At 30.1% G+C, this 20,309-nt stretch overlaps 1 protein-coding gene across 1 annotated transcript in view; it reads right to left on the bottom strand.

The window, feature by feature from the left end:
- Positions 1–1,504: 1,504 nt before the first annotated feature.
- Positions 1,505–20,309, bottom strand: part of LOC128989192 (lachesin-like) — an 85,624-nt gene continuing 66,819 nt past the window's right edge. The window contains exons 2-10 of the mRNA XM_054411063.1: positions 16,721–16,846; positions 10,059–10,266; positions 7,129–7,287; positions 6,402–6,530; positions 5,701–5,814; positions 4,886–5,035; positions 4,118–4,162; positions 3,543–3,617; positions 1,505–1,904 (exon numbers count right to left, since the gene is read on the bottom strand). Of these exons, the coding sequence (XP_054267038.1) occupies positions 1,786–1,904; positions 3,543–3,617; positions 4,118–4,162; positions 4,886–5,035; positions 5,701–5,814; positions 6,402–6,530; positions 7,129–7,287; positions 10,059–10,266; positions 16,721–16,846 (1,125 nt within the window). The 3' untranslated portion in view covers positions 1,505–1,785. The remainder of the gene's footprint in view (positions 1,905–3,542; positions 3,618–4,117; positions 4,163–4,885; positions 5,036–5,700; positions 5,815–6,401; positions 6,531–7,128; positions 7,288–10,058; positions 10,267–16,720; positions 16,847–20,309) is intronic.

Below are 20,309 nucleotides of genomic sequence, written 5' to 3'. Positions count from 1 at the left end.
TTTATGTCAATTTTTATGTTTCGTCAAGACCTGTAAAATGATGCCAAACTCGAATATACTTGTTATTTGAACATTTTGAGCTAACCCCTACCACCGCTACCCCTAAGGGCAAAATTTTCAAAATTGACCATAATTATTGTAGCCCCTCATATCTAAGAAGGTTGCCGCAAACCGATTTCAAATATCTCAATTGGTTGAAAAGTTAAGGGGGGGTGCAAGTTACTTTTCAGCCACCCTGTATGTAAGGCAACAAAAAGGTCCTGAATTCATAATGTTAAAGGACACAGAATGTTTTTATTTTTATAAGGAATTAGTGTAAATGGGTAATAATTGTCGTACTAATCATATTTCTTTCTGCTTGACTGTAAATCAAGCTACTTTGGATATTATATAATAACCAGGATTTAAATTACGGCGACGTTGTATCCCAAAGTATATGATTTAGATTTTTCTCGTCACCGTTATTACAATGTTTAAGAGGTTGGCGGCCACTTTTAAACTTCTATTTGCCCGTCTACATATACTAACTGCTCGTGCGCGGAACGTAATATATTCAGCACCTTAATATATTGCACATTAGGAATCTACTTAGACATTATTTACAAGGTATGCTATTTATACGTAGTGTGCATTTTTCAAAGAATATTTCCTTTTATATATTGATAGTGGTTTCAACACATAAATTATCCCATAAGCCTAAAGGACAAATGTGTAACAAAGTATTAACTATATACTGTTGGAGGTTAGTCATAGTTTTTTAATCTTTTTATTAGCAAAACTGTATTTACAAATTTATATTACAAAGCAATTTAAAACAATTGTTACTGTTTACATATTGCATTTTTAAATACTAAATATTACAGTTAAAATAGTTTCATTGAGAGCATAGCGAGTACAGTTTAACTTCCAAACACATGGAAAGTACAAATGTAAAACAATAATAACATGAAGTGTGGTTGTTTATTTTTCACAAATAAAGAATGCTTGTTCACTATTATTCAAAAGTCCTTTTTCATAAAATAACAAGATAAAGATATTGATAATTAGATTTTACAAAAGGTTTTCAAACAGTATTAATTATTTCCAGAATAAGTATAAAAGTGGAAGAATACAAAAATATGTATACAATTCAGTACAGTTTATTCACTGATATGTTTGGTATGCATTTTGTATGTATTAGTCAAACAAGAAAAATTTTCTTTAAAATACAAAATCAACACTTCTGTCAATCAAGTAATGGACGTTTAGAAAACTACATTTGTTTTAGAAGCCTAATCAGTACAAATATACGCTATACTATTGTTTAAGCATCCTAGAAACTACTCTACGACGACCATCACAAACCAGTGTTTACGATAAATATATACAAAATCACTAATAGCTAAAACGTTATCTTTGGTCACTTTGGTAATAAATAAGAATACTTTTTGCCCAATTTATTAGTCCATGCTTAGTGATATGGTATGGATTACAGTCGCTCTTAGGCAAACTACTTTTAAATCAACTTCTTAACATACTCCCACGATCTTAAACTTATTGGTTGTAGTTTTTGGTTGACGACCGTATTAAAATCGATTAATGAAACGTTTATTAACGCTAGTGTTTTATCAATTTCGACACGGTTGTAGGCCAAAAACAACTAATCCATTTATAAATAGGTACTCGTAAATTATAAATTATACCATACAACTTTTGCTAATTGTCTATGTTGATTCACATGTTATTCTTTACTCAAAATATAATATCTGTTAATGACCCAGTCTTATAAACTAGCCGAAAGTGGTATTATAGAGTGGCCAGATAAAAATGGAAGACGAAGATGAAGGCCAAGATCGTCTTGTGAAGACTTTGTGCTGAAGACTCTTCGTCATCACCCAGGTCGTCGTAAGCGCCAACCTTTAGCTCTGAAATCGATACAATTAAGTTAATTAAGTAACTAAAGATAATTAAGTAAATGTATTCACATTTTTAAAATTTTCATCTGCAAAACACGAAATGATATCAAACCCAAAAAAGCTCTAGTTATATATACAATTGTTATGACTGCTCCGTTTAAAATCTTTATAAGTTGAACTAAGAAAAATAGGATTATTTATGTTTACAAGGTGGCATTATTTTATGCTATTTACACCACTTGGGACGTGCTTAAAATATGGCTCATTTTAATGCACGCACGTACAGTATTATACGTATGTGAGTCCTGATAGTTTCAAAAGTGGACTATACAAATTAATTTAACTTAGGGAAATGTACACAGTATTTTATTTTTATTTTTTTACGTAACCAAATTAAAAGTAAATATGTTAACTTTTCAGGGCAAAACAAGCTCATATATGATAGCTCTGATTTCTTTACTTCAATGGCGATATGTTGTTATGGAATGTTTTGTCAACACAATTTAGGGTTCTTGGGAAGTTTCTTAAATAGTATTCAACATGATGTTTTCATGAGCTTTAAGAACTACGAGTTTTGCAATTCTATAGAAATTTTTAAACCATATCCAAACAACATTAACAGCAAATAAGTATTACTTATTACTTATTTAGATATTTGTTTCTAGATGTTTTATATGCTCCTAATTAAATAATATTATTGAACAAAATCATGTTATTTAAATAAAATGTGTGAGCTAAGTTCAAGTTTCAAACCTCTAGCTCATCAAGAAGTTAGTTAAAAATTTGTTTCAAAACAGACAGGAAATTGAGCTAATTAAAACGTGTTAAAACAAGTTGCAATGTGTAAAATCAAAATACTGCGCTAATATAATCGATTTTATATTGTAGTTTTAAGGAAAGTACCTTTTTCATACGTGGCACATTACGAGTTTTTCTCACATTCCGTTCAAGGTGATTTTTTTCAGATATTTGAATCGGTAAATAGTAGGTACTATGCACCGATAGCGTAAAGATAGTCTTAACGACACGGGCAAAAAAATTAAGCCCATTAAAACCAGGCCAATAAAACTTCAACAAGTGGCTTAAAGGCTAATTATGCTAGTTACGTACACTACTTTACCTACGACTGTTTTTAATTACTCAAAATCACTATCCATGACTACTAAGAGAAGTTGTGTTTTCGCTTATAACCTCTCATTGCCACTGAATGTAATGTTTACTGTTCCAACCACTCACTCACTGTTTAATGAATTCAATTGGTGTTCAAATTATTAAAACTATTTTACTTCTTTTCTGTCAATTCTCGAACCTCATTGGTCTAAATCTATGTTGTAAAGCTACAAAAAAATACTGTAAAATAATTAAACAATACTGTAAAGTGAATATTTTCAATTCTAAGAACTGAATTGAATAGGCTAGTTAAAAAACAGTCATAGGCAAAAGTATTATTTACCTTGACAAAAATATCAATTAAATGGCCTGTAAAAAGTTCTTTTGTATGTTGAAAAATAATCCTATGATTTTAAGTGAAACCTTTCTTATACTACAATTCACAGATGTTCATCGTCGTTTTTCCATGGATATCAACGATAAAATATTTCCTCATTCTAAACTCTATGCTAATATCTTACTTATTATTACATTTACCTCTTTGTTTGGCTAGACCTCCAGAGTCTCCAATCTCATTTTGACCTCCGTATTTGGGGCGAAGTCTGTTCTTGTCTGAAACAGTAAAACATGGATTATGTCTTGTATTATGTTGCTTCCAATAAAAAAAGTTAAGTAATGATATTTATTTAAATTTTGATGTTTGTCATGAATGTTGTGCAGAATAAGTAACAATGCCTAAGGTCTGATGTAGTTTTGTAAAAAATAGTGTTCTGCTTCTTAGACCAACTAGTCTGTTCATTATGAACAATTAATTATAAATTATCTCATTTGCACATAGGACGTTTTTGTTACATACAAATAATTAAATTAAATTATTGTTTAATACAATCTTTTGCATTATAATTAGTAATTTGTTCTCTACGTAACTTAAAGATTAGTTAGTCTACACTTTTACTCTACAGTAGTTTCCTTTTATAATGATCATTTGGAATATAGCTACACTATCAGCTTAGCATACAATCTGTTTTTTTATAAAAAAATAATAAAGAGTTCAGTTATATTTTCAAAACGCTGTGAATAATAACTTTATTGATTCTTGTTTCAATACTAACCTTTGTGCCTTGGCTTCATAGTTGATACATTATCCGATAGGACAGCTAAGACAAAACAATATTGGTTTAATATATTGCAATTTTCGGAGTTTTACTTAAATTTCGTATGTATTCAACATGACCACAATCAATGTTACGGTTTGAAAACACATTCCGTCTCCGCACCCCCCCCCCCTACATACCCTCTGTAGTGTATTCCAACTTAGGTTGGGCGTTTGTGTATTGTTAGTTGTAATGTGTTAGTTAAGTTTTTTTTTTACCTGAGGACGGGATCAGATTCCAGATCCCGAAACGTGGTGTATTGGTTTTTACGATTATGATGGAAAATGTCCGCAATAAACCCTTGAACAATATTCCGGCTTTTCCATCTTTGACCTTTAGTAGGGAAATGAAATATTTTGATTAAACAAAAAAGCTAGACTACCTCCTCCCACTATTGAAGTAGCTCCCTTTCCAAACAGATGGGTACTGCATTTGAATGAACCTTGTATATTATCATACGTTAATCATAATTATAATATAATTAACTAGGACATATAAAATCGCATTCTCGTTCATGGATGTTTAAGTGTCTTCTGAAGGGGTCAAATGCCTCTATGTTTTACTTGTATATAAGTTAGGTAGCATACTAAACTATTCAATTATTAATTGCATGATTTTTAGTGATGCAACCAACTTGTTGGTAAATACCACATATCTTGGTGTGAATATTGTACTACCTAATAATTTTTTCTGTTATTTTCCTTTATTGACATTAGCAATACTCACGGTAGACTTTGATGGTGCCATCAGTGTCTCCCAGAGAGTTCTTCGACACACACTTGTACGCCCCGTAGTCACCGGGTCCCAGAGATTTGATGGTTAGTCTCATGATAACTTTGTATAGGTGTTCTACAAGAACTGGCTCGTATTTTGCACCTGAAAGGAAGGGGAAATATTAGGAATTAATTTAATTAAAACTAAATGAAAGCTAGAAACAAAGAGCTAGAAGCAATAACATTTTGTCTTCGAAAAAAAAATCGAATATCAACTAAATTGTATTAGTCTACTTATTTTAGCTTAGGTAGGTACAGTTCAAGTTTAACTGTACTGATAAAATAAAAAAATGTGTACTGAGGTCTAAACACACTATTATTCTTTCTCGGATTTTAATCTGTTGCATTGCTTTCTAAGCCATGAACTTACTATTTACTTTTTCTCATGAGCAAATTAAAATCAGTTGATCTTCTCTTGTTTTACAACAGTGGCCCTCTGGTACTAGTAGACCACGACTCTAAACTATATTAGTTAATGTGTGGATTATCAAATTACATTTCAAGTTTAACCTTTAGGATGGACAGACTAATTTTTGCTTAAATGCTTAACGGTATTGTCACTCTCATTTTCGTATAACTGGATTAAAATATACTATTTACTATTTTGGATGGTTTTTCTAGTTACCTTACTAGATCATACTAGAACATAAATAGTTTTGATGTAAAATACATTAGTATGGTAAAATTGATAAGAGAATTTCAAACAATATTTTAACAGAAAAGATAGTTTACCTATCTATTATTTCGCTATTATTTCGCCCTTATCACCCTTGGTCCAGTAGTTGATAGACTTAGGGTAAGCCTCGGAGTGACACTCCAGGATCAGCTGTTGACCTTCTCTCGAACCTATCAGCTGATTCTGGATCCAGATCATTGGAGGAACTGAAAAAGTGTAACAGTACAATGTTTTGCATAGTGGCTGAGTTGTTTTTATGATAAAAAAGTAGCCGAAAAACAGTTAAGTACCTTAAAAATAAAATTGTCCGCTTCCAATCATTTCAATAGGTTTATTCATAACTCAACATTATTTTCAAACAGGAAAATGCAAAAAATAATATCTTGAAAAGAAATTTACAGAAAAAAAAAATATTTCTGTAACCTCAAGTGTTGCTGGCATAATCCAGTCTCTAGACACCAATGATTTTGCACATTTATATTATTATCTTTTACTCTTGGAGTTTTGACTCACTGAAGTTAGAATAATTTTTATCGTACGTTTGTTTTAAATTGGGAATTTTGTTTTAAATGGATCCCCTGTTTGGTAAGAAAAAGTGTTACATATTTTTTAGTAGCATTTTGAATAAAAGAGAGGTGACGAAAAAGGATTGTACAGATTAACTCTATGATTGATAACATTATGTAATCTTCTATTTTTATTAGTATCAATGTAGATTGTATATAGATGTTATTGGAATGAAAAGTATGTTATAGATGACAAATTACTGTAAATGAGTTTTCACGAGTCTTACAATGGACGGTGAGCATAATCCTCTTGCTGACTGAAGGAGGGACACCGTTGGAGGCGATGCAGAGGTAGGCGCCCATGTGTAGTCTGTTGACCCTTGATATGTTCAGCATACTGCCCTCTACTGTGCCTGCTAAAAAGTGTGAACAATATTTATACATATATTGAAAATATAACCTTTATGAAATATAATAGATCATATTCCTTGAAATAAAAAGTAGATCGCAAATATAAGGACTTTAAAAATCTAATACAAATGACTAATGAAAGTGCTAGATGTGTGATGCATAATAGTGTCATAGACGTATAACAAGTATAATAGAACATCAGTTTCTTAGTATTTTTGTACACAAATATGTTCTGACAGCGATTGGCATAAAATTAGTTCTCGTATATATTCTACAAATCTTTTTTTTAATCCTAAAAGGCTTATGTCTAAACAAATCATGGTAATTAGACAATAAATTGAACGGTAGCACAAACAAAAACAAAATTTTAAAAATTAAATAACTCAAGTATAAAATATTTGTTATATTATGGTATTATTTTCACTGTATTGATTTTAACCACTGTAAGAGGAAAAATATTTATATTTGAGCTTGAAAAAAAAATATTTAAAACTCCTCATATTGGTGTTCATGTAATGAATTTGTTTTTCGTTGGAGATGGTGACACGTACACCATGCCATGCACTTGCACAGTTTTTTTGGTTTCTTACAATAAATGTGTACCTTCCTGGCCAGTAGTGAGAGGTATTGGCTCTCCTCCCTCTCTTCTCCAGGTAATGTTTGGCGCGGGAGAGCCAGAGGCCGCGCATCGGAGAGTCACTGGGCTTCCTTCCCTGACTACCATGTCTGTGCTGGTCGGGGAGTCAAGAATGTCAGGAGGCACTGCAGGCAAGAAGATGAACAAATAAGTGGAAGGTGATAACCATTCAAGAGAGTTTCATATGAAAATACAGTTATTCAAAACTAATTTTGTCTTTAATTTTAGTTTGGCTGTGTGTTAACTGTTTTGGTTATCAAAAATTTTTCCGGTTTTAAATTATTTGTATTACTGTTCCCAAATATTCTATAAGATTAGAATTATTAACTTATCTATTTAACCGTGTAATTTTACTCTTTGTTATATTATAATATAGGTACTAATAAAGATAGAAATAAAGATTTTGTACGTTTAACTTAGATACATAGGGGTATAAGTGAATACCACAACTAGCATTGTGAATTTACCACAGGCCTAAATATTTACAGACATTATGATAATAAGTATTAGAGTTTGCCGTTACGATAACATTTAAAAAAGGCATTTTATTTAAATAATAAAACCCCATTTTTGTGCATTGTTTTCTGAAGATAAACTTACTCGTTTTACTAAATGAGTTACATATAAGACGTTTAAATCAACAATATTTTACATTTTGCAAGTATTTTCATACTCTTCCCTAAAGATCAAATCTATATTTTCATAGCATTTTAAAGCTGTTACAATAGCAATACGCATTTTTTTGATCGCCAGAAAGGGTAATAAGATGAATGTTTTAATCCCAGTCAAGTCAGAACAGATGAATAAATATTTATTGTGCAATCCCGACGTACCAGTTTAATCAGCGCGTTATCATGGTCCGCACCATGGGTTATGAAGATAGATACAGTGTGATTGTTTGTAGAATCACCAACATTCCACCTGCACATTATTTTATACGACTCAATGAAGCTTTGTGATTTCACAACAATGATAACACAGTAGTTAAATCTCCTTCATACTATTGTATTATGTTTTTAGGTGAATCGTATTAATAATGGTAGTATCTATTTTGGATGGTTTACTGGTAAAAATGACATTAAAAATAACAGTGAACAGAATTGTAGTAAAACATTATTTACTGTATTAAAAATAAAAGTAATGTTTATAAAATGTGTTTATAAAAAATAAAACAGCTGTAATCTGGATTATCATGGATTTTAGGTATTTTTTTTTTTGTTCTATATTAACTAATATCTACTTAAATACTACATTTTGCTTTGGATAAAACCTTTTAATTAACTTCGATAAGTGTACCTATTCCTTAAAAAATAAATAAATAAATAAACAGAAAACACGTTATAAACCACAATGTATAACTATTTTTTATTTCAGCTAGAATTTCAGGTTTATATTTGGTTAAAATTTACTATGAATATTGTTCTTAAAACATAATTTTCATATCTATATTGTAAGTTTTAATGTATTTACTCAAACTTCCTTTTAATTCCTTAGTATTTTAACAAATGTTGCATCAAATTAATAGTACAGGTTTAAGAGTTTGTTTTTAACATTATTGCAACAAACATATGGTGAAATTACTTTATCTGGCTACACCATATTACAGTTTACTTATTTGTATTAATTATTTCTTTGGCTAGTTAGTACATGCGGCTTAGTTCAATGTTTCCATTGCTATATGTAGTTTTTTCCTTATCGATTAAAAGTTCCAAATATTTTCATAAGGTAGGCAGAGGCAAATGCAAACACATTTAGTTGCCAATTAGTGCATAATAACAACAGACATTAGAACCAACAAACACACTGCACGACGCATTTCACCTCATCGATATTCTGTTAGTGTTTTGGTAATTGGATTATTGAATTTTGGCCTTTAGTTGTCAGTGTCGAAATAAAGTTTTTGTGTTTAATCGCTGTGGCTTAGAGACAAGTATTGTGAAGCATATTTTTATTTGCATTTAAAAGCATTAGGCAAGTATAAACTGAAACGAGGATTTAATGACTTTTTTGTTGTTCTAAGCTCTATAACATAAAATTTTTGTAAATAACTCTTGTCCTTAGTATAACTTGTCTGGATTTTTTTGCACCAAACTTTATCATAATAACTCTTTGGCTAGTTGATCAACAGAATTTTCCTTCATAGTACATATGTTAAAGAGGCTAGCTAATTCTTTTTTTATAACATTCTTTTCTTAACATATTTTATGTGAAAATAGCAAAATAAGAATAGGTAATTATAATTGGCTTTAAATAAAAAATAATAGAATATAAAATACGTTTTGAAGTAATTTACATACATATTTAACTAATATAATTTATCCATGGTGAATAATGATGTACTATTAGACAACAAATTAGATGCTTAGCTATTCTATCACCTATTATATCTAATCATAATAATATTAGTTGATAGAATATTTAAGCATCTAATTGGTTGTCTATAGTATACTGACTACAAGTAGGTTGATAACAAATAGATTGAATATCCAAACAAGGACAAAATCATAAGTTAAAATTGTATTTCCTTGTAGTATTTAGTATTCTTCTAGCCCTTAGAATAAGTTAACTGATTAATAATTAATAGTAGGTATATTTTTATCCGACCTACGATATACTTTTGATGCTGGAACTAGACGTTCTTGATTATTAGGCCATTAATAAATGATAAATACTAAAGCACAATTTGATTTTAGTCAAGTTGTCATTTAATTCATTCACTCTTGCCACCACTCGTACTTTACTGTGCATTGTATTGCAATAGCTACTGTTTTAAGACTTGCATATTATAAACACTAAGAGGAACTTTATTTCAGATTAGGACTATTCTACCTTTGTACATCTAGTTTTTTCTCATTTCAAACAGACAACACATATTCTCAACACCTCCACGGCTTACCCACAACATCTAGGAAGCCCACTTGGCTCTTCATGGGGTCCGTGTTGATCTGGCACATGTACCATCCTCTGTCGGATGACCTGATCTCCCGGACATGCAGCATCCACGTTCTGTGATCACTGTGAGTCACTCCCACCCGGTGGTTCTTGGTGATCACGTGGTTGTGGATCGTCAGGATGGTCTGAGTGTCCACTCTTAGCCACGCCACCTGTTGGGAAATAATTTCATGATTTGGAAGGTAAAATATTTTAGATCCTTAGTGGATTTGGAGTAAAAAATTATACTTGTAAAAAAATACCTCTCGTAGCTTAAGTGCATTAAACGAACTTCCCAAATCATATAAAGTAAATATGATTACAGTTCAAACGTACTAAATACGTTTGATCAAACTTGTTTGACGTCTTTATCATATTAAAAAATGGAGAAAAAACAGAAATCCTTCATTTTAATTAGCCCGTAATGTATTATTGGTATAAATATGGTCAAAGGAGTGTGATTTCGTTCATTATAATATACATTTTTTACTACATTTAATCTACACACATGATCCTACCTAGACTCTTATAATTTCATTCTATGGCAAATCCAATTTAGGCATAAGGCATATTAAAGGGGAGTTTGCGTGAATTACATGATTCATGTTTTTACACACGCATATAGACGATTGTTATTTAAATTTTTACATGCATATGTTTGTTTTTATAATATTTGTTTCTTATGTTAATACATGAAAGTGCACGTAAAAAAACATCGAGGTTGACCATTTTTAAATCATAAAATCAAACAGCGTGATGCAAATATAGATTTTCTACATAATCTTTATAAAATTTAAATGCATAATATTATATATGTCGATGGTCTAAGCCAAGTGTGTTTAATATTCCTCAAAATATATTTCTAAGGGTAAAATATATAAAGGATGGAAAATACTTATAATTTCACTGCAATAATTATTGTTTATTAGCTGTACAAACTTACTCTAGTTTAAAATTAACACTACATGTTACACCATGGTACTAAATGTTTTAACCATTTTCATTACATATTACATTCGTTTTTGCATGTTTTCAACCATTCCTGAACATTGTTGTGGAGTAGTGTCCAGTAAAAAAGTTAAGTTAAAGCTGTAGTTAAGATGAGTACTTGGGCCACATTGTACTTAAAGTCAAAGGTATCTAGTTCACTTGTAAACATAGCCACCCAAATACAGCCATAATATTCAAAAGTCAAAGTGATAAGATTTGGTTAGATCGACTGACAGTTCTCTGAAGAGCTTTGACAGGAGATATACATCCGGCAATACATCGGACTCTCTATTGGACAGTGTGAAAGGGAATGCGATATATTGGATTGTGTCCCATCCACTTTCTGTACAATTTACTGATTACTTTTGGAAGGGTTCGAATGAAAGAAGTACAAAGCTAAAAGGTCATTAGTGTATCATTGGTACCGGCAATTCAAACTAATTTGAATAGGTTTTCCAGGTTTTAAGGATGTAATTGGTCTATTCGTAGCAAACAAAAATATGTGTTAACTATATATAAGCAAAAAATTTAATTATTCGTCAATATTGCACGGGTAAAAGAGGCCTCCATGAAAGATGTAAATATAGAATAACTAAATAATTTCAAATTCACCATGTTTTTAAAGAAATTTAAAAAAGACAATTTACAGCAAGTAACTCACTTGTATTGTTAAGTATTATATTGATTTATTTTGCCTTTAGTCTATATCCAAGACATACATGTTTTGACATTTCAATATTTGTGTCATTGGTGTGGCTCTAACACATGTTTTGGAATTTAAGAATATTAACATGTGCTTTATATTCACATGAAAGTGAATATAAAACATGAATATATATTGCGTGAATATATATTTGTTGGTTTTTAAATGTTCTGTGTCCACGTTGTAAAATATAAAATATTTTACTCAATTATTTTTAGCTCTTGATTATTTAGTAATTTTTCTCCCTATAAAAGTATTTAACCAAGTTTTCCTGTCTTTTCACTAAAACTCTAAACATCTCAAAGACACATCGAGATTTACAAAGAAGTAAATAGTTCAATTTTAAATCTCTTCTTTAAAAAAATATCATTTGGTATCTACTAATCAAGCCTGATACTAAATTTCATTCTAACTACTCTGATTCTCTCCTCTATAATCATTTCAAGTATTTATAAAACTTATCTTTAGTTTGGAGCTGAAAGAGTAAATGTGATACTGTATGATATATGAACACGATCATTACCTTAATGTAGATTTATAATAGTATAACACTCATTTCATAAAGGTAACAAAGGAATCAAATCAAGTTTCCTACCGTCGGAGTATTTTTATTCGTCGCACAACCCTGCAGTATAATCAAGAATGACATTTTAACCGTTGGTTGACATTTACAGTTTTACTCCTGAGAGAATGGCCCTAAAAATGTCATGGATATAGCTTTTGAACATTGAAATAAGATTAAATGTTTATATGGAATTGTGTCAACATTATACTTTGACAAATAATATATAAAAAAAAAACAATTATTTCTCGAGAGCTTGGGATAAAATTTATCCCAACGAAATTTATGTTTGAACGTACATTTAATGTACGTTCAAAATATCCTGTACCTGTTGTGTACCTAAAATGTATTAGTTTCTTAAAAGAGGGGCTCTATTAAAACCATGCATATACTGTAAATATATATTATATGCTTTTTGCATGTGCATATTCAGCACGTCTATTAAAATTTAATTGTAGGATTTTGTTATAATAATTGTACTGTAAATAATTACAAATATATTCCAGGAACTACAATCATATTTTAACACAACAAAGAGCTAACTTTATACTCCCTTCCACTTGAAAAGAGGCCTTACATTGTGTAGACTTATATAGTATATTGTATATACGACTTTTGATATTTCAGTAGCTTAACCAAATACTTTTACAGACTTAAGTCGATGTTCCATTTATATGGAGCAGATTTAGCAGTGTTGATATATAGCAAAGTGTTCTAAATTCCAATATTCTATTACCCCCTTCGTATTCGTTTATCAAGTACATTATATGACATGAAAAATTATGAAGTTTACAGTAAGATGTTTTTTTTTTGCCTTGTAAAAAAATTTCATATTCCACGGAAATAAGTGAGCCGTCGTCTCAATTTGACTAGGTATACATGCATTTTCATTCCAAACATGTTTAAACATTTTAAATTTTGAATAGAATGTTTGAAATAAAATTTCCATCCAAATTCAAAGGTAAAAAATTCAACCAACTTACAATCAATCTTTTAAATTAATAATATACATTTTATTTTATTTAAATAAAATACCCTTTCCAATCCATAGGCTCAAAAAGAGTTACAAATACATTTCACTATCGGTTTTCCACTCATAGGTATTCCTGGATAGGGATATTAATCAATTAAAAGCAGAGAAGGTTGTTTAATGTCAAGTGCAGGTGAAGTTTGTTTATGCAACAGCGAACTGTTACTCAGAGACAGTTTGACAGCGACGTTAACAGCTGTGTCTGAAAGACAGCGTCAGTCGGAGGTGTTCAACGTCTGACAAGGTTGTCGATACCTTCTAGTCGACCTACTGAATGCGCGTTGAGAACTGGTTTAATTATTACGTTGTCTCTGTTCCGTAAACAGGTATACTGAGTAAAGGCATTTTGTTTGAGTGGCTTATCAGATAAATTATATTTTATCCATGTCATTTTAATGTACTAAAGACTACAAGGTAGAGGTGTTAGTTTTAAATAAGCACGCGAGGCTTTGTTAAATAGTTTTCATTAATTCGTTAAAGCTATTATAAATTAGTGATGTCGTAATAGTAACTAAGTTCCATAAAATGCTTTCATATCTATGATTAATGTGATTAATTGTTTCAACAGCCTACATGTATTTTAGCGATAGAATCCATAATTTGAATATTACAATGCTAATTGGATATCGGAAATATCCTTTAAATAGAATTAGATAGTGAGTAGAACATAGTGCATCGTATTTTTCTGCTTATATCGTTCCAAAACAGTAATAGTAGTGCTGTACTATGGATTATATTATTAGTTAGTTCATTACTGGACCAGCCAACAGAGAGCTCTGCAGTATAATCAGAAGTGACATTTTGGCTATTGGCTGACATTTGCTGTGTTGGCTGGATCGTGACGCACCCGAAACGTAATTACCAAATTGACATTGAAGCACCAACCCTTCAAATTGTATTTTGATTAAACGTAAAAGTTACCGATATTCCTAATTTTTGAACCCTAAAATTTTCTCTGCTCGGAAGAACTTTATATGAATTAAGTACTATAACCATAATGTTTTAACTGCGGTTAACATAAGTGACCATAATAATAACACAACATGTTTTATTTGTTTACCTTTATTAATTTGATATAGTATTCTTCTCTGAGCTAAAATTTTGCATTCTTTATATTTCCCCAGAGACACTAATCAAACATTAATTAAGTTTGTTAAATTTTAATAAAAGACTTTTTAATAGCTGGATTTTTTATTGATTTGTTTTTATATTAAAAACATCAATATAAAACTGTGCTATCATGTAATTAATAGAGCCACGGACAAGAAAAGTGGATATTTGGTGTCATAAATGTAAATTTCAATTTAAATAATATATCTTTTATTAGATATAATTTTAGCATTTTGATGCATGAGAAATATTCTTAGTTAAAATATTAAAAAATACCTCGGTAAAGCTTTTTACAATAAATACACTTTAATAAGGTAGCCATCGTACTTCCATATTGAGGTTGACGAAAAGTAATGCACCTAAACCCTATGTTTATCAAACTCATCAACTTTCTTACTAATCTAAATTAATTTTAAGACTTGCGCGTAGTATTCTACACCGTCTTTGTTGTCGCATGCTAAGAAAATGTAATTTAAGCTCTTCGTTTTTTTTACTATTGTTAAATGTATATACCTACTTTACTACTCCATCCGAAGTTAACAGTAAAATCATGTCAACAGTAAACATTTAAATAGCTTGTAGTACAATATTTAAACTTCACCTCTTTATGTTGGCTTTTGATTTTCCGGATAAATCTTTCTTCTTCATCTTTTCCAATAACGGCTTATAACGGTAATTTGTAACAAATTTAAGAACTATTTATCCAAAATAAAAAATATAAGTATTTTATACTTATGGAATGGATGAAACTGTTTTTTTTGTGCTAGAGATCATACTGAGCAGAGAACACATAAAACAATGAATGTAATGTAATTATAATGGAAATAACGGTTTTGCCACGATAAGTTAAGTATCTGAATATAATTGTGGTCCGATTACTGTTTTAATTTTAGCCTCAACTACATGGATGGTTGTTTAATTAGTAAATCAAATAAAGGGATATTTCTCCTGAAATGAAAGTAAGCATTACTAAAACTCAAACTGCATGATTGACGAGATAATTACGGATTACGTGGCAGTGATGTATCATGATAACTCATACACATAATTACCTCAAGTATTACTTTTTTATTGGCAAATTGATCCCACCATCAATACATTGGCAAGTTACAAAGGCTTCGCATTACTTGCTTTGAGCTGGAAATTCCAAAGGTAGATGGGTAGATTAGCTGTATAAAAGCAAACAGGTAATCTTTAGAGCCGACTGCTGACTTTATTTGCCTTTGATGTGAGTAAATGGAACCTCTGATATCTGTGGGAGGAGATCTGTATAGTGTCCTGCAAAAGAGAATTGACAAATGTATTGTGCCGACCAGGAAAACTGGACCTGCTCGTCTATGTGACTACTCGGACCATATTATTATTTTTATTTTCGTATCATAAACTAGTGGAAACTGAGTTTAAGGTATATATATTCGTTTATATATAGATCTTATTTAAATTGTTTCAAATAATCTTGCATCCGGTTTATATTGTGCGTATGTTACGTAATGTAATAGTGTAATGTAACGTGAAATTATTAACCAGGCAAACGGGCAACGAAATAATAATTTGTTTGCTTACTGTTCTATAATTTTTATTCGTAAATTAAATTCTAAATGCGAAAGACAATCTTTAAGCTATCTCTTTTATGATGTTTTGATAATAACTAAGTAACTCTTAACGTACATACTGAATCCATTGAAATAGTATAATAAAATTACAAACTAGAAATTTTGATTATAAATGCTATCCACCAATATTTATTATCATTACAATCCTTGCAAAATGTTTGACCTTAACTATAACATGTATTTGTTTTGTGTTTGTTTGAAATTTATTGGTTTCCTGACCATTCAATATGCTTATGCCTTTCTTCAATATGCGTATGTTTAACCATTCTTTAGAAAAATATTAATAACTGAAAAAAACAAAATGGCGGATGTGTGAGTAACTAAGGACTTCCGGACAATTTAAATATGATATTTAGGTACGTTTCTTACCCAGGTTCAATGCCCTAAAATATTGGTAGAGAGTTCCGGGGCACCCTGTATAAAAAAATCTATAACCAATAAAGAATAAAAAACTAAATTTTGTCAAAGGGTAAGGAATAAAGGGAAAAATACAGTAATTTAGAAATTGAACAACATTTTCACTTAGAATTAAAAATAGTAAATAACCAACACTCGAATAAGAAGGACTACATTGACAAATTTATACGAAAATATAATTTTGATCAGAAGTAGGATTTACCTTGTAAGACCCCAGGTCGTCTACCACACATACTAGTGTAGCTTCCCTTCCTACAGGGGCGGTCACGTTGATAATGGGCTCCCCGAATCTTGGCACATCTGCAATAACAAATAACTTATTATTTAACTATCATGGGCTTAATACATAACATTGAGAATTATCTCAGCGTATGGTGAATGTTAGTCACTTTACATAACATCATTTATTTAAGAACGTTCTGGTTAAATTTGCTTGGTCAGTTTGGAGATATGCATTGTTAGTTTGGAGGTGCATTATCAGTTTGGGGGTGCATTGTAAGTTTGGGGGTGCATTGTAAGTTTGGGGGTGCATTGTCAGTTTGGGGTGCATTGTACGTTTGGGGTCGCATTGTCAGTTTGGGGGTGCATTGTCAGTTTGGAGGTGCATTGTCAGTTTGGAGGTGCATTGTCAGTTTTGAGGTGCATTGTCAGTTTGGGGGTGCATTGTAAGTTTGGAGGTGCATTGTCAGTTTTGAGGTGAGTTGACCTTAAAACGAACATAGAAAGCTATTTAATTATCATTTCTAAAGAACAAGAGAAAATTATTATCATTTTCAACTTTTAATGACAGTTTCAACGGTTACATAATTAAAAAGCCAATCGTTTACAGACACTACATTTACTTTTTTCATTATTTTTAAACTGAATAAACATATTTTTGAATTAATCCTCAGATTTTTTCCATCTATTTGACATTGTTGTGTATTGACTGTTGAATTAACATGTTTGACAATTTTCAACATCATTATAGATTGATTGATTGACATTGTAGAATAATAGGGTTTACATTACAGCTTTTTGTGAATTATATAAAAAAATAATTCCATAAAAATGGTACTAAGAATAAGTTTATTTATAATATCTATTCACTATTTTACAGTTTTAATTTTAATTGTTGTAGGACTTGGTAACATTTATTGGCGTATCTTAATACGAGATAAATAATATATTATAACATATCAAAGAAAACACCCTTTAAATATTTATCTTTCAAAAATAGCTTAGTTAGTCGATTTAGTTAAACAACATTTATTTTAAATTTTAAAACAAAAACATACAATTTTTGCGTTTAACCCTAAACGCAATTATATGATAATAGAATAGCAGATAAATTATCTTGACATTTCAATAAAATCTAAATTATTTATCCTATTGTTGTTACAGTTGGATAAACAGAAAGTCAAGACATTTTTGTCTTGTGGTAAATCGTAAATGCAATTAAAAGATTAATCCAGGTAAAAATAAAATTTGCATAGACGAAATGCAGATGAAGACGTAGCTTTATGAGTCCAGTTTTAATAACGATATTCCAAGAAGCCTGACAAAGTTAAACATTTTGAAGTAAACAAAAGTAAATTAATTAACCCTTAGCTGAGCCGTAACTTTTATTCCGCTGTCATAAACTTAGAAAAATTTCTAGTTTTACTCAATCCCAGTTAAAAGAATGTCACGTTGATTTAAATTTAATGCAATTATTTATTATTATGCCTTATTATCGTGTTCTAAATAATTAATCTCTAAAACAAAAACTTTTCAGTTGGACTCATAGGCAAATTTAAGTGTTCCTTGTGTGTGTTGAATTAAAACACATATTCAACCACAGAAAAAATGATAAACTTTTAAAACATTTACACGACTGTACATCCACAAGATTATGTATTTTTGTTATTTTACAATTTTGAAAATAAGGTATGGATATAAGCCTTCAAGAGATGATAAAAGTGCATAATAGATAGTAGTTTTGATTAAAATACATTTCAAATCTATTTCCCAGCATATTGTATCTGATTCAATATACCTTAAATGAAATTATTAAATAAATGTTTATTGCAGAAATAAATAGTCCTTATCGTTCGCTTCGAGAGTCCAAAATATATATATGTTGATCGGAAAATGTGTATGCTGTAAGCTACCGAAAAAACTTAAATTATTAATACATTCTGATAATCATATTACTATTTATAATCAAATAAACAGACGTAAATGTTGTAGTTTTTTATAATAATAGTTTATAATAATAGAATAATAGTTTTTTTTTACAAAATTTGCCATACCTTTTTCAAAGAGATACTATTCGAAATTAGCTAATTTATTCGGGTGGGCTTATTAAGCCTAATAAAGATTTTCATTTTAAAGCCCTCATTTGGTCAGCCATTAAACATTTTAAGAACAAAACGTTGTATCATTGAGGTTTGGTAGATTTTTTGACATGATCTTAATTTGAAGAGACATTATAAATGTGAATTTAATTTATATTCAAATACCATTAACTACCAAATTCGTGTTATATAACATAAAACTAATTGAAACTCGTTGAGTGTGCATGATGTTTGGAATAGGCTTGTTTTAATCTACAATTCTTAATCCTAATTTACATTTTTGTATCCTATAAACTGCTGCTTCTGTATAGAAGGTGTCACAGCAGCCATTTCACGAAATGACGACGGGAGATTGACACGAAATTCTAAGTTAATTGACACTGACTGAGGGCTGAAAAGATCGACATTTGACACAACAAAATCTAAAAAGCTATGCAAGTCTCGTTATATATAATTTTAAATAGTGCATTTTAAAAACCTACTTCCATTATGCATTTCTTGGCCAAATAGTTTACAGATTTAGTTTAGGTTTAGGCAAAATCGCCTATACATGCCTATAAATTTGCCTATACATGTAATTTATGTTATAATCGGGGAAACTTAATTCAATTGCCTGATAACAAACGTAATCATATTTTTTTGTAGGTTTTAAACTAAAAGGTAAATAATGAATCGTGGCCGCCAATAATACTAAAGAAAAATCCGTGTTTCGTTTTTTTTAGCATAACACTTAATAAACGGACTATCAGAAACTATCATTAAAGTTAAACATATGTTTATGGTATATAATTGTGACACTTATATATAAATAAAAACCTGCATCTTGCATAGGTCTTGCTCTAATACACTGAAGACGTTGTTGATTTACTACTAAAGTTTGCTTAGATACTTTTAAAATATTATTTTATACCTAATACACTAATTTATAAAAACATCGCATTCAAAATGCACTTCTGATTGTGCTTAAACATTACCCTAAAAGTTGTATAGAAATTTATGTTAATGCAAAATCAACATTAAATGTTTTACACACTCTCACTTTTCGAAAGGAAATATAGTTTTATATTTTACTCTGATATTTTAAGTATTTAGAATGAAAGAATTTTTATAAGTTCTAGTTTTAGGTTACCTTAAGGCCTATAAAACTCCTACTTACTTCAATTATTAACATTATGGCCGTGGAAATTAGAAAGGAAATAGACGCTCCTTTCTTTAATTGTATTGGGAAATGAGACTAATAACACATTACAGTTTTACGTAAATTTAAACTATACAAACATAAAATACTACTTTAATTTTCTTGTTACTTTGTGGAAAATTTCAATTATACATAATTATAATTTTGAAATACACAAATAATTAGATAGCACAATCAAATCCAATACAATTAGATCCCCTGTAGGTCAGTGACTATGTTGTTCTATGCATGTATACAGTAATAACATAGAGGAACATGGGGGATATGGATAGACA

The sequence above is a fragment of the Macrosteles quadrilineatus genome, unplaced genomic scaffold (assembly GCF_028750875.1).
Source record: "Macrosteles quadrilineatus isolate MER2022 unplaced genomic scaffold, UCM_ALF_1.0 Scaffold_3__2_contigs__length_128488019, whole genome shotgun sequence".
NCBI classification, from domain to species: Eukaryota; Metazoa; Arthropoda; class Insecta; order Hemiptera; family Cicadellidae; genus Macrosteles; species Macrosteles quadrilineatus.
The sequence above is the reverse complement of the archived record's forward strand: the minus strand, read 5'-3'. Positions and strand labels throughout refer to the sequence as shown.